Genomic DNA, 24,382 nt, shown 5'->3' with positions numbered 1-24,382 from the left:
CCTTACACAGAAAGCGGCACAGGTCCTAATCCAGGCACTTGTCATTTCCCGTCTGGATTACTGCAACTTGCTGTTGGCTGGGCTCCCTGCCTGTGCCATTAAACCCCTACAACTTATCCAGAACACTGCAGCCCGTCTGGTGTTCAACCTTCCCAAATTCTCTCATGTCACCCCGCTCCTCCGCACACTCCACTGGCATCCAGTTGAGGCTCGCATCTACTACAAGACCCTGGTGCTTGCCTACGGAGCTGTGAGGGGAACGGCACCTCCTTACCTTCAGGCTCTGATCAGACCATACACCCAAACGAGGGCACTACATTCATCCACCTCTGGCCTGCTATTCCCCCTACCTCTACGGAAGCACAGTTCACGCTCAGCCCAGTCAAAGCTATTCGCTGCTCTGGCACCCCAATGGTGGAACAAGCTCCCCCACGACGCCAGGGTCACTGACCACCTTCCGGAGACACTTGAAACCCTACCTCTTTAAGGAATACCTGGAATAGTATAAAAGTAATCCTTCTATCCCCCCATAAAAAAAAAGTGGTTGTCCCACTGGCTATCATAAGTTGAATGCACCAATTTGTAAGTCGCTCTGTAAATGTAAATGTAATACCAATGACTGTAAAGAAAGCCGTGGGAAAGGTGGATTCAATCAAGGTGACTAGCGGCCTTGTTTTGGTTAATTGTGTTGATGAAGAACAGAAGAAGCGTGCACTGGATCTGGCAAAATTGTCCACGTCAGAAGTAACATGTATTGATCTTCGGAGCAGGGCGCCTGCCAAAGGAGTTATAGCTGGAGTGTCGTTGGATATAGATGACGAGTACCTTAGTCAGAAAATCCCAGGAGTGGTCAGTGCATGTCGCCTGACCCGTATGGTAAATGGAAGGAAGGAGAAAAGCCTATTGATATTATTGTTGTTTGAGGAGACTCTACCTGTATATGTGAACCTTGGATATGAGAGGTATGCGGTGAGAGCATTTGTGTCCAAAACATTACAGTGTGGGAATTGTAAAGGATATGGTCACGTGTCAAATGTTTGCAGACGGGAGAAGTATAGTATTGAAGAATATGTCAATGAAAAATGTTGCAACTGTGGTGGGGATCATACTCCGGACTTCCTTGAGTGCCCTGTTAGGGTGAAGGAGGTCGAGGTGTCAAGGATCAGGTCTGTGCAGCAGATTTCCTATGTGGAGGTGGTGAAGAGAGTCAAAGAGTCAAGAGGCAACAGTGTTGAAGATATGGCGGTGGATGCAATGCAACCAGTTGCTAGTGTTTTAAGTCAGTCGAGTGATCTGGATAAACTAATTGTGAAGGAAGTGGATTTTGTGGCATTTATAGCCACATTGATTAATTGTACAGCACAAGTGTCTAAGAAGTCCAAGAATCTGGGGCTTTTGGGGCTCCAAGACTTCACGGCAGGGACTATTGTCGATAGGAAATGTCCCGCCCTCACAGGTGTCTTTTGAGCCAGTGTAGGGACATGATTAGAATTTCTTTTTTCACAGAAAAGCAGGTTGATTTGGTTTAGTTAATTACTTTTTTGATAGTTTGTATGATATTTCATTTATTGTTACCCACATTATTTCCTTTTTTGGGATCCTTATTATTCACCCGCACAGTAGGTGGCGGAATGCACATCAAATTGTTGCTAACGCCATTATACCATAGAAGAAGAAGAAGTGCATGTCAGAGCAAAAACCAAGACATGAGGTCAAAGGAATTGTCTGTAGAGCTCCGAGACAGGATTGTGTCGAGGCACAGATCTGGGGAAGGGTACCAAAACATTTCTGCAGCATTGAAGGTCCCCAAGAACACAGTGGCCTCCATCATTCTTAAATGGACGAAGTTTGGAACCACCAAGACTCTTCCTAGAGCTGGCCGCCAGGCCACACTGAGCAATCGGGGGAGAAGGGCCTTGGTCAGGGAGGTGACCAAGAATCTGATGGTCACTCTGACAGAGCTCCAGAGTTCCTCTGTGGAGATGGGAGAACCTTCCAGAAGGACAACAATCTCTGCAGCACTCCACCAATCAGGCCTTTATGGTAGAGTGGCCAGCCAGAAGCCACTCCTCAGTAAAAGGCACCTGACAGCCCGCTTGGAGTTTGCCAAAAGGCACCTAAAGGACTCTTAGACCATGAGAAACAAGATTCTCTGGACTGATGAAACCAAGATTGAACTCTTTAGCCTGAATGCCAAGTGTCACGTCTGGAGGAAACCTGGCACCATCCCTACAGTGAAGCATGGTGGTGGCAGCCTCATGCTGTGGGGATATTTTTCAGCGGCAGGGACTGGGAAAGATGAATGGAGAAAAGTACAGAGAGATCCTTGATGAAAACCTGCTTCAGAGCACTCAGGACCTCCGACTGGGGCGAAGGTTCACCTTCCAACAGGACAACAACCCTAAGCACACAGCCAAGACAACACAGTAGTGGTTTCGGGACAAGTCTCTGAATGTCCTTGAGTGGCCAGCCAGAGCCCGGACTTGAACCCGATCGAACATCTCTGGAGAGACCTGAAACTAGCTGTGCAGCGACGCTCCCCATCCAACCTGACAGAGCTTGAGAGGATCTGCAGAGAAGAATGGGAGAAACTCCCCAAATACAGGTGTGCCAAGCTTGTAGCGTCATACCCAAGAAGACTCGAGGCTGTAATCGCTGCCGAAGGTGCTTCAACAAAGTACTGAGTAAAGGTCTGTTTGGTAACATCGCTAATAGACCAGACGCTAACTAGAGGCAAGAGACAGAACTAGTCTGTTTGGTAACATCGCTAATAGACCAGACACTAACTAGAGGCAAGAGACAGAACTAGTCTGTTTGGTAACATCGCTAATAGACCATACACTAACTAGAGGCAAGAGACAGAACTAGTCTGTTTGGTAACATCGCTAATAGACCAGACACTAACTAGAGGTAAGAGACAGAACTAGTCTGTTTGGTAACATCGCTAATAGACCAGACATTAACTAGAGGTAAGAGATAGAACTAGTCTGTTTGGTAACATCGCTAATAGACCAGACACTAACTAGAGGTAAGAGACAGAACTAGTCTGTTTGGTAACATCGCTAACAGACCAGACACTAACTAAAGTCTATTAATCTAAAGTGGAAGTTGGGAGAGTTATATTTGAGTGTTTCAGTGAAACGTGAGGGAGGCCCCGCTCTCTCGCTTTCCCAGATGCTTAGTTAATTTCATTCCGATCTCCTTTGCATTATTGTAGCCTTTTCTGTAGCCTGCCAACTATGTGTCTGTCTAGCCCTGTTCTCTCCTCTCCGCACAGGCCATACAAACGCTTCACACGGCGTGGCTGCTGCCATTCTAATCTGGTGGTCCCTGCGCGCACGACCCATGTGGAGTTCCAGGTCTCCGGTAGCCTCTGGAACTGCCGTTCTGCAGCCAACAAGGCAGAGTTAATCTCAGCCTATGCCACCCTCCAGTCTCTCGACTTCTTGGCGCTGACGGAAACATGGATTACCACAGAAAACACTGCTACTCCTACTGCTCTTTCCTCGTCTGATGTGTTCTCGCATACCCCGAGAGCATCTGGTCAGCGCGGCGGTGGCACAGGAATCCACATCTCTCCCAAGTGGACATTCTCTCTTTCCCCCCTGACCCATCTGTCTATCTCCTCATTTGAATTTCATGCTGTCACAGTCACTAGCACATTCAAGCTTAACATCCTTGTCATTTATCGCCCTCCAGGTTCCCTTGGAGAGTTCATCAATGAGCTTGACGCCTTGATAAGTTCCTTTCCTGAGGATGGCTCACCCCTCACAGCTCTGGGTGAGTTTAACCTCCCTACATCTGCCTTTGACTCATTTCTTTCTGCCTCCTTTCCACTCCTTTCCTCTTTTGACCTCACCCTCACACCGTCCCCCCCTACTCACAAGGCAGGCAATACGCTTGACCTCCAAGTCTCCGACCACTACTTCGTATCCTTTTCTCTCTCGCTCTCCTCCAACACTACTCACTCTGCCCCTACTCAGATGGTAATGTGCCGTCGCAACCTTCGCTCTCTCTCTCCCGCTACTCTCTCCTCTTCCATCCTATCATCTCTTCCCTCTGCTAAATCCTTCTCCCTCCATTCTCCCGATTCTGCCTCCTCAACCCTCCTCTCCTCTCTCTCTGAATCTTTTGACTCTCTATGTCCCCTATCCTCCCGGCCGGCTCGGTCCTCCCCTCCTGCTCCGTGGCTTGACGATTCAATGCGAGCTCACAGAACAGGGCTCCGGGCAGCCGAGCGGAAATGGAGGAAAACTAGACTCCCTGCGGACCTGTCATCTTTCCACTCCCTCCTCTCTACATTCTCTTCCTCCGTTTCTGCTGCTAAAGCCACTTTCTACCACTCTAAATTTCAAGCCTCTGCCTCTAACCCTAGGAAGCTCTTTGCCACCTTCTCCTCCCTGCTGAATCCTCCTCCTCCTCCCCCTCCCTCTCTGTGGATGACTTTGTCAACCATTTTGAAAAGAAGGTTGACGACATCCGATCCTCATTTATTAAGTCAAATGACACCACTGGTCCTGCTCTCACTGCCCTACCCTATGCTTTGACTTCTTTCTCCCCTCTCTCTCCAGATGAAATCTTGCGACTTGTGACGGCCGGCCACCCAACAACCTGCCCGCTTGACCCTATCCCCTCCTCTCTTCTCCAGACCATTTCCGGAGACCTTCTCCCTTACCTCACCTCGCTCATCAACTCATCCTTGTCCGCTGGCTATGTCCCTTCCATCTTCAAGAAAGCGAGAGTTGCTCCCCTCCTCAAAAAACCTACACTCGATCCCTCCAATGTCAACAACTACAGACCAGTATCCCTTCTTTCTTTTCTCTCAAACTCTTGAGCGTGCCGTCTATAGCCAACTCTCCTGCTATCTCTCTCAGAATGACCTTCTTGATCCAAACCAGTCATGTTTCAAGACTGGTCATTCAACTGAGACTGCTCTTCTCTGTGTCACGGAGGCTCTCCGCACTGCTAAAGCTAACTCTCTCTCCTCTGCTCTCATCCTTCTAGACCTCTCTGCTGCCTTTGATACTGTGAACCATCAGATCCTCCTCTCCACCCTCTCCGAGTTGGGCATCTCCAGCGCGGCTCACTCTTGGATTGTGTCCTACCTGACAGGTCGCTCCTACCAGGTGGCGTGGCGAGAATCTGTCCCCGCACCACGTGCTCTCACCACTGGTGTCCCCCAGGGCTCAGTTCTAGGCCCTCTCCTATTCTCTCTATATACCAAGTCACTTGGCTCTGTCATATCCTCACATGGTCTCTCCTATCATTGCTACACAGACGACACACAATTAATCTTCTCCTTTCCCCCTTCTGATAACCAGGTGGCGAATCGCATCTCTGCATGTCTGACAGACATATCAGTGTGGATGTCCGATCACCACCTCAAGCTGAACCTCGGCAAGACGGAGCTGCTCTTCCTCCCGGGGAAGGACTGCCCGCTCCATGATCTCGCCATCAACTCGTCAACAACTCCATTGTGTCCTCCTCACAGAGTGCAAAGAACCTTGGCGTGACCCTGGACAACACCCTGTCGTTCTCCGCTAACATCAAAGCAGTGACCTCAAGACGCCAGGACAGCGGAGTCACTGACCATCTTACGGAGACACTTGAAACCCTACCCCTTTAAGGAATACCTGGGATAGTATAATAGTAATCCTTCTAATCCTTCCTTCTATCTAATTATAATAAATATTAAAATATATATATATATATATATATATATATATATATATATATATATATATATATAAAACTCATGAAAATTTAAAATATACTCTAAAAATTAACAAATTAGATGCACCAATTTGTAAGTCGCTCTGGATAAGAGCATCTGCTAAATTATGTAAATGTAAATGTATATCCTAACATCACTTTGCCGGGCTAAGACTCAACATCAAAACTTAAAAGAACAGACAACAACGCTTCTTTTTCACCACTCACGACACTCGGTCTGTGTCGCACCAAACGACGAGCATCACCAACCCCAGTAATCACTCCTTTCAATGGCACCCTTTTCTTGAGAGCAAAACAATTCACATTTCTTGTCCCCATTCGTTTAACGCGGAGCGCCTGCTCCCTCTGACCAGCAGTAACACAAACAATTATCACCAGACCACTTCTGGTTACCTTCACCAATTCCACAGCACCCAACTCTGTTTTCCCCCACCCTGAAACCACAAATGTATCAGCCAAAAGGCAAGGGTCCACTTTTTCAAAAAATGTCACTCCTACCGTCACAGAATATCCTGACCCTCGGTGCAAGCCTCGGGCTGTGAGAACGTCACCACACCTACCCCCTCTGATACTTCACCCTCACTCACTTCCATTTCTCCTCCTGTCTTCGATCTGGTGTACAGCTCACTCTGCTTACACTTTCTACCATTCGTCTTTAACAAACCATCTCCCTTTTCCCCGCATTTTTTAACAGATTCAAGCTCACCCTCTTCCTCCCTCTCTTCGACCTCCTCTGCCTCTCTTTTTCCCTCCATTCCTCAAGTATTCGTCTCCTTATGATAATACTGCACTTCTCCTGACATACACTATATATACAAAGGTATGTGGACACCCCTTCAAATTAGTGGATTCGGCTATTTCAGCCACACCCGTTGCTGACAGGTGTATAAAATCGAGCGCATAACCATGCAATCTCTATGGACAAACAGTGGCCTTACTGAAGAGCTCAGTGACTTTCAACTTGGCACCGTCATAGGATGGCACCTTTCCAACAAGTCAGTTAGTCAGATTTCTGCCCTGCTAGAGCTGCCTCGGTCAACTGTAAGGGCTGTTATTGTGAAGTGGAAATGTCTAGAAGCAACAACGGCTCAGCCGATAAGCGGTAGACCCACAAACTTACTGAATGGGACCTCCGAGTGCTGAAGCGCGTAAACATCGTCTGTCCTCGGTTGCAACACTCACTACCGAGTTCCAAACTGCCTCTGGAAGCAACGTCAGCACAAGTAAGAACTGTTCGTCGGGACCTTCATGAAATGGATTTCAATGGCCGCGCAGCCGCACACAAGCCTAAGATCACCATGCGCAATGCCAAGTGTCAGCTGGAGTGGTGTAAAGCTCGCCGCCATTGGACTCTGGAGCAGTGGAAACGCGTTCTCTGGAGTGACGAACCACGCCTCACCATCTGGCAGTCCGACGGACTAATCTGGGTTTGGCGGATGCCAGGAAAACGCTACCTGCCCGAATGCATAATGCCAACTGTAAAGTTTGGTGGAGGAGGAATAATGGTCTGGGGCTGTTTTTCATGGTTCGGGCTAGGCCCTTTAATTCCAGTGAAGGGAAATCTTAACGCTACAGCATTCAATGACATTCTAGACGATTCTGTGCTTCCAACTCTGTGGCAACAGTTTGGGGAAGGCCCTTTCCTGTTTCAGCATGACAATGCCCCTTTGCACAAAGCGAGGTCCATACAGAAATGGTTTGTCGAGATCGGTGTGGAAGAACTTGACTGGCCTGCACAGAGCCCTGACCTCAACACCATCGAACACCTTACGATATAAAAACGGCTGCATTGGGCATTTAAACTGAAAATGGTCTTATTCTTATTTGATTGTTTTGTATGGAAGGCCATTCCCTTGTCAACAAATGTTTTTAATGACTTCAAGTTACGAGATATTAGGCATCACATGTTTTGTTCGTATTTTAATATTTTGAAAAATCTCTAAATATTTGAGATTGTTCCTCATAACTTGAAGTCATAATTGTGGCGGGAATGGTGGCGGGAATAGATTGTTGATCAGATACTTTCTTTTTACTTTTGGCAAATCAATCAATGTTTCTCAAACTTTTTTCTACCATGGACCGGCAGCTGGGGTGCTTCCTCCTTGGGGGACCACTTACATTAAAATTTGAGCACTTGAGCACAAAATCAGTGTCAGCTAAACATCAGCTAAACATCTGCTAAACATCTAAACATCAGAATAAGGGATGGCAGGTAGCCTTGAGGTTAGAGCGTTGGGCCAGTAACTGTAAAGGTTGCTGGTTTGAATACTGGAGTTGACAAAGTAAAAAAATAATATAGATATTTCGCTGTACCCTTGAGCAAGGCCCTTAGCCCTAATTGCCCCAGGGGTCCTGTACGATTGTGGCCCAACTCCCTGTGGGTGTCTCAGGGGGAGTTGGGATATGCAAAACAACACATTTCCATGATGCACTTGTGTGTAACAGGACAAATATAAGCACCCCCCAAATAATGATTATCACAGGGTTTAATCTCTCGTGGACAAACTACATAACATAAATGGTATGGAGGATCTGACGCAATTACGCAAGATTTCAGATCTGGGTTTCCGAGATTAGGCAGGTTTTAGGCCTTCTCTGTCTGTCCAGTAGGTGGTAGTAATTCACCATTAAAGTTGTTTAAAATAGAAGAAGAGGCAGGAGCAGAAGAAGAAAAAAAAATGGTGGCAGTGTGCAGGGCATAGCTCATCTTTGAGAAAGCAACTACGTCTGTTAGCCGGGAGAGGGCCTGGGTTTATTGCATGGGGAGTGTGGAAAGCCTATGTAGTTTAATTTTATTCTCAGTGGTTCTTATACTTGCCATGTCTACCAACGTTGATTGTGGAGGTGAAAAGCTTGCGTCTGTAGATTTCGAGATATTCGGGAATGTCCAGGGTAGGTAGGAATACTAGGCTACCCAGCGCATGTTCAGCTGGCTGCCTTGGGGATCTGAGCCTGTATGTAAAAACGTCAACTCACACAATGCACACTGCCTGAAGTAGATTCACTGAGTAGGCAAGTTTTGTTACAATTTTCACTGTGCAACCGAAACATAGCATGCTGCTATCCATATTTTCAAATGCAATTGTTTTCCTCTATGGCATGGTGCAAGTTAGACCTTTTGACTCCAATGCATTACATTACATTGCGTTGGAGTTATTGAATATTGCTGAGGGGAATTGATCAAGGCATGAAATGCTGTATCTAAAGACAATTGATCCATTGCAAACTTAATTCTCATCCAAAAATAACTTTACAAATACAAAAAATACACTTCTTCTCCTGGTCTTTTTGTGTGTAACACAGCTTCGAGACAATGTTTTTTTTTTTTTTTTGCCTTCCGAGATTCCATTAGCTCAGGAAGTGTCATAGTTCAGGTACATGTGCAACGCAAAACACCTCCATTAGAATCTGTTAAAACAGTGCACAGTAAGTGTATCTTTTGTATTTGTAAAATTATTTTGGGGTGATATGAAAGAATTTCGGATGTTTCCAAAACTCTATTGCACGCGTCAGGACTGTTGTACACAGTGGCCGTGCTGTGGTCAATGGCTTGAATGATAACCAAAGAGGGCTGGGTATGGCCCCTTGGATTCTCGACAGCTTCTAGTCTCTGAAAGCAGACAAGACCAGTGGATCAAGTCAATAAAGCAAGATATAACTAGTCTGGAATATTTCAATATGATTTACCCTTATTTATTTTGTTTATTTTGTTCTTACAGGTGTTTGCTTCAGAATGGTGAGCAACTTAACTTACATTTTCCTCAACATGCAAAAGGCTATTGCATTTTTTTTATAATACTAATTGAAAATAAAAGTAGAACAAAATATATATTTTAAAACCCATCACATTCCATTTTGATTTGCAATGTGTGTTAGTATTTTCCAGTCTTTCATCAACCTTTATTCTTCTTGTGTTCTGTGTTCCATACATATTGATCAAGTGAAGTGTGTTAGTATTTTCATGTAGCCTACATACTGTGTAGAGAATTGGTTCAGTTTCTAAGATACATTGTACAGTGTTATCTTTATAAGAAGATAACCCCAGTTAGTGCACTAATATTACACCCCTTGTGCTGTTTTTCCTTTGGTTCTGTGTTTTCCAGTACACAGAAGACCAGGGGAAGAAGCTGGGTGTTAATGGCTGGGTGAAGAATACAAGAGAAGGAACAGTCGTTGGCCAGGTACAGGGGCCCCATGACAAGGTCAATGAAATGTAAGTCCACTCTGAGATATACAATACAATTCATTAGACAGGACACGATTCAATGAACCACTCCATTGCAATGTATAGGCAATGTCTTTATTTACAAACTACTGCATACCAGAAGAGGCTAGTGGGAGGAGCTATAGGAGGACGGGCTCATTGTAATGTCTGGAATCAGACACCCGAGGGGCGGGTCTACCTGTTTATTTACTTTATTTTATTTTTTACAGCACCCCAATCTGTTGTGGGTGTTTTTACATGATACTGTGTAAATACTGCAATGCTGGTTCAAAGGAATTTAGCCATCAGCATCACAACACTCAACCAATATGTTTTATTTTCCATTACCATTTAAAGAAATTTTGCGCCACAGAGAGACATAACATATTATAAACCTTATTCTAATCATAAAGGCTCATACATGCTTTTAACAAGTAATACCACTTCATACTTGTAAGTAAAGTGTTTAATGATGCCTATACTACATGTATCAAATCAAATTGTATTTGTCACAAGCTCCGAATACAACAGGTGTAGACCTTACACAGGTGAAGACCGGCTGACTCCGGTAAGACAAGCGGTGGCGGTCTGTGTATATTTGTAAACAACAGCTGGTGCACGAAATCTAATATTAAGGAAGTCTCAAGGTTTTGCTCGCCTGAGGTAGAGTATCTCATGATAAGCTGTAGACCACACTATTTACCAAGAGAGTTTTCATCTATATTTTTCGTAGCTGTCTATTTACCACCACTAACCGATTCTGGCACTAAGACTGCACTCAATGAGCTGTACAAGGCCATAGGCAAACAGGAAAACGCTCATCCAGAGGCAGCGCTCCTAGTGGCCGGGGACTTTAATGCAGGGAAACTTAAATCCGTTCAACCTAATTTCTACCAGCATGTTAAATGTGCAACCAGAGGAAAAAAAACTCTAGACCACCTTTACTCCACACACAGAGACACATACAAAGCTCTCCGCTCTCCATTTGGCAAATCTGACGATAATTTTATCCTCCTGATTCCTGCTTATAAGCAAAAACTAAAGCAGGAAGCACCAGTGACTTGGTTAATAAGGAAGTTGTCAGATGATGCAGATGCTATGCTATAGGACTGTTTTGCTAGCACAGCCTGGAATATGTTCCGGGATTCTTCCGATGGCATTGAGGAGTACACCACATCAGTCACTGGCTTCATCAATAAGTGCATCGATGAAGTCGTCCCGACAGTGACCGTACGTACCCCAACCAGAAGCCATGGATTACAGGCAACATCCACACTGAGCTAAAGGGTAGAACCATCAAACAGGCAAAGAGTCAGTACAGGACTAAGATTGAATCGTACTACACCGGCTCCGACGCTTGTCGGATGTGGCAGGGCTACAAAGGGAAGCACAGCCGCGAGCTGCCCAGTGACACGAGCCTACCAGACAAGCTAAATCACTTCTATGCTCGCTTCGAGGCAAGCAACACTGAAGCATGCATGAGAGCATCAGCTGTTCCAGATGACTATGTGATCACGCTCTCCGTAGCCGATGTAAGACTTTTAAGACGGATTACCAGGACGCGTACTCTGAGCATGCGCTGACTAATTTGCAAGTGTCTTCAGTGACATTTTCAATATGTCCCTGACTAAGTCTGTAATACCAACAGGTTTCAAGCAGACCACTATAGTCCCTGTGCCCAAGAACACTAAGATAACCTGCCTAAATGACTACCGACCCGTAGCACTCACGTCTGTAGCCATGAAGTGCTTTGAAAGGCTGGTCATGGCTCACATCAACACCATTATCCCAGAAACCCTAGACCCACTCCAATTTGCATACCGCCCCAACAGATCCACAGATTATGCAATCTCTATTGCACTCCACACTGCCCTTTCCCACCTGGACAAGAGGAACACCTATGTGAGAATGCTATTCATTGACTACAGCTCACCGTTCAACACCATAGTGCCCTCAAAACTCATCACTAAGCTAAGGACCCTGGGACTAAACACCTCCCTCTGCAACTGGATCCTGGACTTCCTAACGGGCCGCCCCCAGGTGGTAAGGGTAGGTAACAACACATCTGCCACGGTGATCCTCAACACGGGGGCCCCTCAGGGGTGCGTGCTCAGTCCCCTCCTGTACTCCCTGTTCACCCATGACTGCATGGCCAGGCACGACTCCAACACCATCATTAAGTTTGCCAACGACACAACAGTGGTAGGCCTGATGACCTACAACGATGAGACAGCCTATAGGGAGGAGGTCAGAGACCTGGCCATGTGGTGCCAGGATAACAACCTCTCCCTCAATGTGATCAAGACAAAGGAGATGATTGTGGACTACAGGAAAAAAAAAAAAGAGGACTGAGCACACCCCATTCTCATCGACAGGGCTGTAGTGGAACAGGTTGAGAGCTTCAAGTTCCTTGGTGTCCACATCACCAACAAACTATCATGGTCCAAACACACCAAGACAGTCGTGAAGAGGGCACGACAAAGCCTATTCCCCTTCAGGAGACTGAAAAGATTTGTCATGGGTCCTCAGATCCTGAAAAAGTTCTACAGCTGCACCATCGAGAGCATCCTGACTGGTTGCATCACTGCCTGGTATGGCAACTGCTCGGCCTCCGACCGCAAGGTACTACAGACAGTAGTGCGTATGACCCAATACATCACTGGGGCCAAGCTTCCTGCCATCCAGGACCTCTATACCAGGCGGTCAGAGGAAGGCCCTAAAAATTCTGAAAGACTCCAGCCACCGTAGTCATACTGTTCTCTCTGCTACCGCATGGCACGCGGTACCGGAGCGCCAAGTCTAGGTCCAAAAGGCTTCTTAACAGCTTCTACCCCCAAGCAATAAGACTCCTGAACAGCTAATCATGGCTACACAGACTTTTTTACTTAACACTTATTTTTCTTAAAACTGCATTGTTGATTAAGAGCTGTAAGTAACCATTTCACAGTATGGTCTACACCTGTTGAATTCGGCGCATGCGGCAAATACAATTGTATTTTATTTTATTTTAAATGCTTACTTACAAACCCTTAGCCAACAATGCAGAGTTTTTTAAAACTAAGTAAGAAACATTAGCTAAATAAACTAAAGGAAAAATAGTAACACAATAAAATAACAATTACGAGGCTATACACAAGGGGTACCGGTACTGAGTCTGTGCAGGGGTACGGGGTTAGTTGAGGTATTTAGGTAATACAGTGAGGGAAAATAGTATTTGATCCCCTGCTGATTTTGTACGTTTGCCCACTGACAAAGAAATGATCAGTCTATAATTTTAATGGTAGGTTTATTTGAACAGTGAGAGGTAGAATAACAACAACAAAATCCAGAAAAACGAATGTCAAAAATGTTATAAATTGATTTGCATTTTAATGAGGGAAATAAGTATTTGACCCCCTCTCAATCAGAAGGATTTCTGGCTCCGAGGTGTCTTTTATACAGGTAACGAGCTGAGATTAGGAGCACACTCTTAAAGGGAGTGCTCCTAATCTCAGTTTGTTACCTGTATAAAAGACACCTGTCCACAGAAGCAATCAATCAATCAGATTCCAAACTCTCCACCATGGCCAAGACCAAAGAGCTCTCCAAGGATGTCAGGGACAAGATTGTAGACCTACTTAAGGCTGGAATGGGCTACAAGACCATCGCCAAGCAGCTTGGTGAGAAGGTGACAACTGTTGGTGCGATTATTCGCAAATGGAAGAAACACAAAAGACCTGTCAATCTCCCTTGGCCTGGGGCTCCATGCAAGATCTCACCTCGTGGAGTTGCAATGATCATGAGAACGGTGAGGAATCAGCCCAGAACTACACAGAAGGATCTTGTCAATGATCTCAAGGCAGCTGGGACCATAGTCACCAAGAAAACAATTGGTAACACACTATGCCGCGAAGGACTGAAATCCTGCAGCGCCTGCATGGTCCCCCTGCTCAAGAAAGCACATATACATGCCCGTCTGAAGTTTGCCAATGAACATCTGAATGATTCAGAGGAGAACTGGGTGAATGTGTTGTGGTCATATGAGACCAAAATGGAGCTCTTCGGCATCAACTCAACTCGCCGTGTTTGGAGGAGGAGGAATGCTGCCTATGACCCCAAGAACACCATCCCCACCGTCAAACATGGAGGTGGAAACATTATGCTTTGGGGGTGTTTTTCTGCTAAGGGGACAGTACAACTTCACCGCATCAAAGGGACGATGGACGGGGCCATGCACCGTCAAATCTTGGGTGAGAAACTCCTTCCCTCAGCCAGGGCATTGAAAATGGGTCGTGGATGGGTATTCCAGCATGACAATGACCCAAAACACATGGCCAAGGCAACAAAGGAGTGGCTCAAGAAGAAGCACATTAAGGTCCTGGAGTGGCCTACCCAGTCTCCAGACCTTAATCCCATAGAAAATCTGTGGAGGGAGCTGAAGGTTCGAGTTGCCGAACATCAGCCTCTAAACCTTAATGACTTGGAGAAGATCTGCAAAGAGGAGTGGGACAAAATCCCTCCTGAGATGTGTGCAAACCTGGTGGCCAACTACAAGAAACGTCTGACCTCTGTGATTGCCAACAAGGGTTTTGCCACCAAGTACTAAGTCATGTTTTGCAGAGGGGTCAAATACTTATTTCCCTCCTTAAAATGCAAATCAATTCATAAAATTTTTTTTCTGGATTTTTGTTGTTGTTATTCTGTCTCTCATTGTTCAAATAAACCTACCATTAAAATTATAGACTGATTATTTCTTTGTCAGTGGGCAAACGTACAAAATCAGCAGAGGGATTATTTCCCTCACTGTATGTACATGTAGGTTGGGGTAAATTGACTAGATAATAAACAGAGAGTAGCAGCAGCGTATGTGAACAGTGTGAATGTATGTATGTCCGTGTGTCTTGGAGTGTCAGTGTAGTATGTGTGAGTGTGTGGGTAGAGTACAGTGAGTGTACATGGAGCCTGTGCAAGTCAGTGCAAAAAAATAGTAATAAAATGTAGTCATACCTCAGAACAGTTACTTTGGTTGACACCATGCAGCTACTTTAATGTCATCACACTTGGGAGAGCTTAACAGAGGGCATTAATTTTACTTATTTTCTGTATTTAATAGAGATAATACCGCTGTATATTGAGACAATATACTACTTTGCCAGTAGGTGTCATTATATCATCCACCCAGACTATTACCAAATGGCAGGGTTCCCCAACTGGTGGCTTTTTTTTTAGCCAATGTATTTTTACATAAAAATATTTTGGGGTTGGATATAAAATACTGGAAAAAAAACAGCAAATCAGCTCTAAGTGATTTTATTTAGAAAATCTGTTCCAAAGTATTCCCACACATAATAGATCCAACCCCAAAATATATGTGATCGTATACAAAGTTTGAAGGTGTGCAAGGTTTGAAATTATTATGTGTTTGTGCTTCTTGCGGTCAATTTGCAGTCTAAAAATTATTTTTTATTATGATCGGGCCCCCTGACCATCCGCTCAAGAAGGAGTTGGCACGTGTCTAAATCTAGTTGATGATCCTTGCCCATGGAATACTCTAGAGTAGAGCTCCCCATGCCTAGTCACAGGCTGTGGCCTGATTCTCTATCCCCAAAGTGTGTGCTCACAAACTCCCCCTCATGGATTTAAAAGGAATGGACTGGTGTATGGTAGAAACTCCCTCTTGAAGAAAAGGAGGGTGATATGCATATCATAAACCTGCGAATACCGGTGCTGGACTAAATAATATTACTGAGATAAAGGAATGAGATGCCCGCACACAGAATATGGCTGCTCCCCAGTGCGTTATTCCTGCACCCAAATTTATTGTGTATTTGGGTGCAAAAATAAGCACTAGGGAGCAGAAATATTCTGTGGCTGGCCTCTCATTCGTTTATCTCAGGGAACTCCCCTTTGCCCATGCTTGCACCAATCCAATGCTTTTAAAACCTTGAGAGGGAGTGGATGAGTGCACACTTCAGGGGAAAGGCTAGAGAGACACAACATAGAATCTCCCACTTTGTGTACAGAGCTACAGGGTATATCTGAATAGATTAAGATGGCTTTCTCTCCTTGTCTCTTCTCTATTTTACAAGGTAAACAAGCTAGTTGTAAGCAATATGCCACTTTTGATATGTTCTGCCAGTATGCGTGCCCTTCCTCCACCCTGCCCTGGGTATGGGTACAAGTTTCCCTTAGGCACAGATCTAGGATCAGCGTACCCTCCTTAAATCCTATATTAGCAGGGAGGGATGCAAAACTGAAGGATGCTAAACTGACTTCAGATCAGTGTTGAGGGGCAACTTCATCTTACTACTTCCCTGACCTGCTTGGCGGGTGTGGCTCAGCCTGGAGTTCCTAAAACCGAGGCACATGGGAGATTAAGTCAGCCTGGGTCGAGCTGTGGATTACATCACCAGGTTCTCTACGAACTGGGAAATGGGAACAAGACGTGCTGGAGAGGTGGAGGAGGGTCCAACCAGGGGCCAGCAGGGGAGTATTGCCTTTCACAAAGCCTGACCTCGTGTGTGTGTGTGTGTGTGATTGATTGCAATGGATCGTCCAAATCCTTGGGCTTGTTTCTCATTTCTATTGTATTGTGACTTGCATAATAGTAAATGAGGTATGTGATGAAAAATGGTAGATTATAGAAACTACCCTAAACTACCTTAACATTAATCTCTCCGGGGAGCTCCTCCACCCATTGGCTATAGAGTATTTATCTAGCTCCAACATTTGGGGGGAGGGGGCCTCTTGAAGTATGTGTATTTTTTAATGTACACACTGCAGTGTTTGTAGTCATTCAACTGTGCCTGATATTGCCATTTGAGTGTTGAGCTTTTGCTGCACAAAAAAGCGTTCCTTTTCATTCCGGCCTGCGAACACGAAATGCGAGAACAGAAATGTGTTTGGTCATTAAATATTGAAACTGACAGAGCATGCGTGGTTGGAATCTGCTGGAGTCTGCCTGCCTTCCCCCCTCTTTTTTTCTCTCTCACTAGCAATATATCTTTCCCCTGTCCTACTATCCAGGGTTGGAATTGCTAGAGTCTGCTGACTTATCTCCTTTTCATCACTTTATCTTTATTTTTCTGGGCCTTTTACCTGAATTATCCGTTTCATTAGTGTGGAGATAAGGCTAGCTTAATTTGAACTAATGCAAGGTGTTGTTGGAATGTTAAAGATCTCTCTATGTCTCAAAGGGCTCTTGTCAAGCAGTACATAAAGTAATGGTACCACCTTACGATGAAGGCACTTTACTGACTCATCCACAATGTGTATCAGGACCAAACCAGTGAGAGGGTTGGAGCCTCCCAGTTCTTCCCTTGAAAACACAATGAGCAGCAGCATAGACTTGAGCACATAGATGGGCTCAACTTTGTACATGGGGTGGGGGGGGGGGGGGTGGGGGGGGGGGTCATTGACCAGTGGATGTGGTAGAGTGAGAGAGAATGAGTATGTTTTCAAAGCTCTTACTCTCACCGCTATAGAAAACGCAAAGGGGAAAGAGAGGTCATAGACATCCAATAAAGGTCATCCTCTGCCAATTACTCAGAGATGTGAGATAGGGAAATGTAAACAAGCAAGGGTGGGTGTTCTTAAAGGATTCATTTGGCTAAATACCTCCCTCCCTTGGCAGCTAGCAGTGCAATAATTTTCCAATTTCCCTGTTTTCTTTTGTTAGGGTTGGGTTTCCTGAAAACTGGGTAGATCTATGCACTTAATACATTGTTTATAATACTATAATAGCCTGTGTCCGAATGTAGTACCTATTTAAAATGCTCTGTTTGTGTATCTGTGTGGACTGTGATTCAGAAATGTGCTGTAGTAGTTTGTCAAAAATGTAACGCAACATGAAACAATTTCAAATATTTTACTGAGTTACAGAGTTCATATAAGGAAATCAGTCAATTTAAATACATTCATTAGGCCCTAATCTATGGATTTCACAAGACTGGGCAGGGGCGCAGCCATGGGTGGGCTGGGAGGGCATAGGCCCACCCACTTGGGAGCCAGGTCCACCTGCTGGGGAGCCAGGCCCAGCCAATCAGAATTCATTTTTCCCCACAAAAGGGCATTATTACAGACAGAAATACTCCTCAGTTTCATCAGCTGTCCGGGTGGCTGGTCGCAGATGATCCCGCAGGTGAAGAAGCCGGATGTGGAGGTCCTGGGCGTGCGTGGTTACACGTGGTCTACGGTTGTGAGGCCGGTTGGAAGTACTGCCAAAGTCTCTAAAATGATGTTGTAGTCGGCTTATGGTAGAGAAATGAACAATCAATTCTCTGGCAACAGCTCTGGTGGACATTCCTGCAGTCAGCATGCCAATTGCGCGCTTCCTCAAAAGTTGAGACATCTGTGGCATTGTGTTGTGTGACAAAACTGCACATTTTACAGTGGCCTTTTTATTGTCCCCAGCACAAGCTGCACCTGTGTATTGATCATGCTGTTTAATCAGCTTCTTGATATGCCACACCTGTCAGGTGGATGGATTGTCTTGGCAAAGGAGAAATACTCACTAACAAATTTGTGCACAACATCTGAGGGAAATATTATTTTTGTGCGTATGGAACATTTCTGGGATCTTTTATTTCAGATCATGAAACATGGGACCAACACTTTATTTAGTAGATTTGTAATTTTCAGTGTTTTTTCTGTTTTATACACCTTGGTGTGTATCCTATATTTACAATGTCAGTATTGATAACATTTTAGTTATTTATATAGTTTATTTGTCAGGGACAATGCACAATAATCAACATATTCGACAGCACTGAGGTGTAACAGTGTCAGAGTTAACTAGACAGCAATTTTTTATTTATTAGTGGGTGGTCTGTATTTTCTAGGCTTTTTTATCCTGTATTCCCAAAGCTCAGACACTCTGTGCTCAACTTGATAATGCATAGCCTAGTGTACCATTATTAGTCATTTAGCAGACGCTCTTATCCAGAGCGACTTACAGGAGCAATTAGGGTTAAGTGCCTTGCTTAAGGGCACGTCGACAGATTTTTCACCTAGTCGGCTCGGGGATTAGAACCAGCGACCTTTCGGTTACTGGCGCAACGCTCTTACCCACTAAGCTACCTGCCGCCAGTAGAATTACTTGTATTTAATTGAAAGGGAAAACAGTAGGGAAATATCAATGCACCCTTGTAAGAGAGAATGAGACATCTCTTCCATGGCAACGATAGATACATCTCTCTTTTGTTGTTAGTCAATTTCCTCCATCCTAGCCTCCAACGCAATATGTTTTCCCGGCAGTCTCAACACAGACGCTCCTTGAAAAAAGCTTCCGACTGCCAGCCGGTGCGCCTTCCTGCTCACACTCATCCAGTAAGAATGGAGTGATGGGCCCTCAGTGGACCATAATGCATTTAGTGACCTCTTGATTCACTAGAATACAGCATGAGGGATTTAACGTACAGACTGAGAGGAAGGGCAAAATAGGGCCTCTGGTGTTAGCTCATTGCTTGCATCCATGAGACGATTACAACCAACATTAATTGATCCCATTGTGTTTGCGTTATGCTGGGGACGCAAAACATGTGGCCTATTACAGACAAATCTTGTCTGTAGATGGCAATACATATTGCCATGTCTGTCAATGCATTGACACCAGACTTGGGTCAAATAGATTGTTTTATACATTGCCTGCCCTTTTTTTTTTTTTTTTATATATATATTTTTTTATTGTTCATATTTTATTTTTGGGGGATAGATCAGCTTTAATATTGCAGATACAGTGGGGGAAAAAAGTATTTAGTCAGCCACCAATTGTGCAAGTTCTCCCACTTAAAAAGATGAGAGAGGCCTGTAATTTTCATCATAGGTACACGTCAACTATGACAGACAAAATGAGGAAAAAAAATCCAGAAAATCACATTGTAGGATTTTTAATGAATTTATTTGCAAATTATGGTGGAAAATAAGTATTTGGTCAATAACAAAAGTTTCTCAATACTTTGTTATATACCCTTTGTTGGCAATGACACAGGTCAAACGTTTTCTGTAAGTCTTCACAAGGTTTTCACACACTGTTGCTGGTATTTTGGCCCATTCCTCCATGCAGATCTCCTCTAGAACAGTGATGTTTTGGGGCTGTCACTGGGCAACACAGACTTTCAACTGCCTCCAAATATTTTCTATGGGGTTGAGATCTGGAGACTGGCTAGGCCACTCCAGGACCTTGAAATGCTTCTTACAAGGTTTTCACTCAAAATCTCACGATACATGGCCCCATTCATTCTTTCCTTTACACGGATCAGTCGTCCTGGTCCCTTTGCAGAAAAACAGCCCCAAAGCATGATGTTTCCACCCCCATGCTTCACAGTAGGTATGGTGTTCTTTGGATGCAACTCAGCATTCTTTGTCCTCCAAACACGACGAGTTGAGTTTTTACCAAAAAGTTATATTTTGGTTTCATCTGACCATATGACATTCTCCCAATCCTCTTCTGGATCATCCAAATGCACTCTAGCAAACTTCAGACGGGCCTGGACATGTACTGGCTTAAGCAGGGGGACACGTCTTGCACTGCAGGATTTGAGTCCCTGCCGGCATAGTGTGTTACTGATGGTAGGCTTTGTTACTTTGGTCCCAGCTCTCTGCAGGTCATTCACTAGGTCCCCCCGTGTGGTTCTGGGATTTTTGCTCACCGTTCTTGTGATCATTTTGACCCCACGGGGTGAGATCTTGCGTGGAGCCCCAGATCGAGGGAGATTATCAATGTATGTCTTCCATTTCCTAATAATTGCTCCCACAGTTGATTTCTTCAAACCAAGCTGCTTACCTATTGCAGATTCAGTCTTCCCAGCCTGGTGCAGGTCTACAATTTTGTTTCTGGTGTCCATTGACAGCTCTTTGGTCTTGGCCATAGTGGAGTTTGGAGTGTGACTGTTTGAGGTTGTGGACAGGTGTGAGAGCCAGAAATCTTGCTTGTTTGTAGGTGACCAAATACTTATTTTCCACCATAATTTGCAAATAAATTCATAAAAAATCCTACAATGTGATTTTCTGGGGAAAAAAATCTCCATTTGTCTGTCATAGTTGACGTGTACCTATGATGAAAATTACAGGCCTCATCTTTTTAAGTGGGAGAACTTGCACAATTGGTGGCTGACTAAATACTTTTTTTTCTCCACTGTATACAGGCCCGTCTGAAGTTTGCCAATGAACATCTGAATGATTCAGAGGAGAAATGGGTGAAAGTGTTGTGGTCAGATGAGACCAAAATCAAGCTCTTTGGCATCAACTCAACTCGCTGTGTTTGGAGGAGGAGGAATGCTGCCTATGACCCCAAGAACACCATCCCCACCGTCAAACATGGAGGGGGAAACATTATGCTTTGGGGGTGTTTTTCTGCTAAGGGGACAGGACAACTTCACCGCATCAAAGGGACGATGGACGGGGCCATGTACCGTCAAATCTTGGGTGAGAACCTCCTTCCCTCAGCCAGGGCATTGAAAAATGGGTTGTGGATGGGTATTCCAGCATGACAATGATCCAAAACACACAGCCAAGGCAACAAAGGAGTGGCTCAAGAAGAAGCACATTAAGGTCCTGGAGTGGCCTAGGCAGTCTCCAGACCTTAATCCCATAGACAATCTGTGGAGCTGAAGGTTTGAGTTGCCAAACGTCAGGCTTGAAACCTTAATGACTTGGAGAAGATCTGCAAAGAGGAGTGGGACAAAATCCCTCCTGAGATGTGTGCAAACCTGGTGGCCAACTACAAGAAACGTCTGACCTCTGTGATTGCCAACAAGGGTTTTGCCACCAAGTACTAAGTCATGTTTTGCAGAGGGGTCAAATACTTATTTCCCTCATTAAAATGCAAATCAATTTATAACATTTTTGACATGCATTTTTCTGGAATTTTTTGTTTTTATTCTGTCTCTCACTGTTCAAATAAACCTACCATTAAAATTATAGACTGATCATGTCTTTGTCAGTGGGCAAACGTACAAAATCAGCAGGGGATCAAATACCTTTTTCCCTCACTGTATATGGAGGCTGAAAAACCCTGACCTAGTGAGTTATACATGGAGGAGGCTTAATCAAGCCCATGACAGTTTGTTAGGTGTTGTTTTGACTTGGAATTGTGGGCCTTTTCTCTCTCTGTAGGAAGATGTGGCTGAGGAAGGTGGGGAGTCCCAGCTCACGCATTGACCACGCCGAGTTCTCTAACGAGAGGGACATCCCCAAACTGGAAATCCATGGCTTTGGCACTCACTACTGAGCGCCAGAGCAGCGACAAAGCACAGCAGCAGCAAGTATCCACCCCGAGGCCTGCCCCAAAGGAATTAGTAGCATTTCAACTTCTAAGGTGGTTGATTTGTCCTGTAATATTCACATCTTCACAGTTTAAAATGTCATTCTAAAGCCTGTTATGCCATTTATTTATTGTTTGAAGAATAGTCATTTGAATGATACCCAGAAATGTTATAGTTGTATTATAATATGTTATCATGTAACCCACAGAAGAAGTTCAACATGAGTAGTTTGCTAAATGCAACTTTTAAATTGCACTTAAATGCCATGTATGTCAATAATAGTCAACCTTTAAAATGTTGAGTTCATCCCATCACAAAGACAGAAATAAAATAATTTAGTGAAACCACTGTGTGAACATGTTCAGTAGTTTTAAATATTTAAGATGTTTTGATGAGGTTCTGCAGTTATTTTTCTCAACATATACTCACCGGACAGTTTATTAGGTACACACATCTAGTACTGGGTCGGACACCCCTTTGCCTCCAGAACAGCCTGAATTCTTCAGGGCATTCTACAAGGTGTCGGAAACGTTCCACAGGGATGTTGGTCCAAGCTGACGCGATGGCATCAATCAGTTGCTGCAGATTGGACGGCAGTACATTCATGCTGCGAACAGCCCGTTCCATCTCATCCCAAAGATGCTCTATTGGGTTGAGGTCTGGGGACTGCGCACGCCTCTCAAGTATGAACTTGCTGTCATGTTCCAGGCGATGTTTTCCACTCCTCAATTTTCCAGTGTTGGTCATCGCGTGCCCATTGGAGCCGCTTCTTCTTGTTTTTAGCTGATAGGAGTGGAAACCGGTGTGGTCATCGGAGCAATAGCCCATCCGTGACAAGGATCAACGAGTTCTGTGTTCCGAGATACCGTTCTGCACACCACTGTTGTACTGCACCGTTATTTGTCTGTTTGTGTCGCGCCTGTTAGCTTGCACGATTCTTGCCATTATCCTTCGACCTCTCTCGTCAATGAGCAGTTTTTGCCCACAGGACTGTCACTGACTGGATGTTGTTTGTCGCACCATTCTCGGTGAACACTGTCGTGTGTGAAAAGCCCAGGATGGCGGCAGTTTCTGAGATATTGGATCCGGCACGCCTGGCACTGACGATTATACCACACTCAAAGTCGCTTTGGTCACTTGTTTTGCCCATTCTTTATTTTATTTTATTTTATTTTGTACTTTTTACCCTTTTTTCGTGATATCAAATTGGCAGTTACAGTCTTGTCCCATCGCTGCAACTCCAGTACGGACTCGGGAGAGGCGAAGGTCGAGAGCCATGCGTCCTCCGAAACACGACCCTACCAAGCCCACTGCTTCTTGACACACTGCTAGCTTAACCAGGAAGCCAGCCGCACCAATGTGTCGGAGGAAACACCGTACAACTGGCGACCGAAGTCAGCGTGCATGCACCCGGCCCGCCACAAGGAGTCGCTAGAGCGCAATGGGACAAGGACATCCCGGCCGGCCAAATCCCCCTAACCAGGACGACGCTGGGCCAATTGTGCGCCGCTTCATGGGTCTCCCGGTCGCGGCCGGCTGCGACACAGCCTGGGATCGAACCCTGGTCTGTAGTGACGCCTTAAGCACTGCGATGCAGTGCCTTAGACCGCTGCGCCACTCGGGAGGCTGTTTTGCAAATTCTAACGTTCAATCGAACAGTAACTGAATGCCTAGATGCCTGTCTGCCTGCTTTTTGTACAGTGCCTTCAGAAACTATTAACACCCCTTCACTTTTTCCAAATGTTGTTGTATTACAGCCTGAATTTTTTATGGATTAAATTGAGATTTTTTGGTCACTGGCCTACACACAATACCCCATAATGTCAAAGTGGAATTTTTTTCAACCCCTTTGTTATGGCAAGCCTAAATAAGTTTGAATGACTACCTTATCTCTGTACCCCACACATACAATTATCTGTAAGCTCCCTCAGTCAAGCAGTGAATTTCAAACACAGATTCAACCACAAAGATACAGGTGTCCTTCCTAACTCAGTTGCCGGAGAGGAAGGCAACCGCTCAGGGATTTCACAATTTAATCAATTTTGAATTCAGGCTGTAACACAACAAAATGTGGAGTAAGTCAAGGAGTATGAATACTTTCTGAAGGCACTATAGCAAGCCACGGAAAATGGAGCGATCCATTTTCATGAACGGGTGTTACCTAATAAACTGGCCAGTGAGTGTATAATTGAATTTGATCATT

General features: G+C 44.9%; 1 protein-coding gene across 1 annotated transcript; it reads left to right on the top strand.

Moving 5' to 3' along the window:
* Positions 1-8,443: 8,443 nt before the first annotated feature.
* Positions 8,444-22,527, top strand: LOC311130913 (acylphosphatase-2-like). The gene is made up of 4 exons (XM_084163725.1): positions 8,444-8,625; positions 9,453-9,469; positions 9,837-9,946; positions 22,031-22,527. Exons 1-4 carry the CDS (start codon positions 8,493-8,495, stop codon positions 22,143-22,145), a joined length of 375 nt encoding a protein of 124 aa, XP_084019851.1. The 5' UTR covers positions 8,444-8,492; the 3' UTR covers positions 22,146-22,527.
* The last annotated feature ends 1,855 nt before the right edge of the window (positions 22,528-24,382 follow it).

This window comes from Coregonus lavaretus (genome assembly GCF_964263955.1).
Source record: "Coregonus lavaretus genome assembly, chromosome: 6".
Classification (NCBI taxonomy): domain Eukaryota; kingdom Metazoa; phylum Chordata; class Actinopteri; order Salmoniformes; family Salmonidae; genus Coregonus; species Coregonus lavaretus.
Note: the sequence above shows the minus strand (reverse complement) of the source record. Positions and strands in the feature narration are given on the sequence as shown.

Bases quoted from the DNA above. Each gene is read 5' to 3' on its own strand.
- LOC311130913 (XM_084163725.1), top strand. From the start codon at position 8,493: ATGGGGAGTGTGGAAAGCCTATGTAGTTTAATTTTATTCTCAGTGGTT. The intron at 9,947-22,030 runs GTAAGTCCACTC...CTCTCTCTGTAG, and splicing joins CATGACAAGGTCAATGAAAT to GAAGATGTGGCTGAGGAAGG.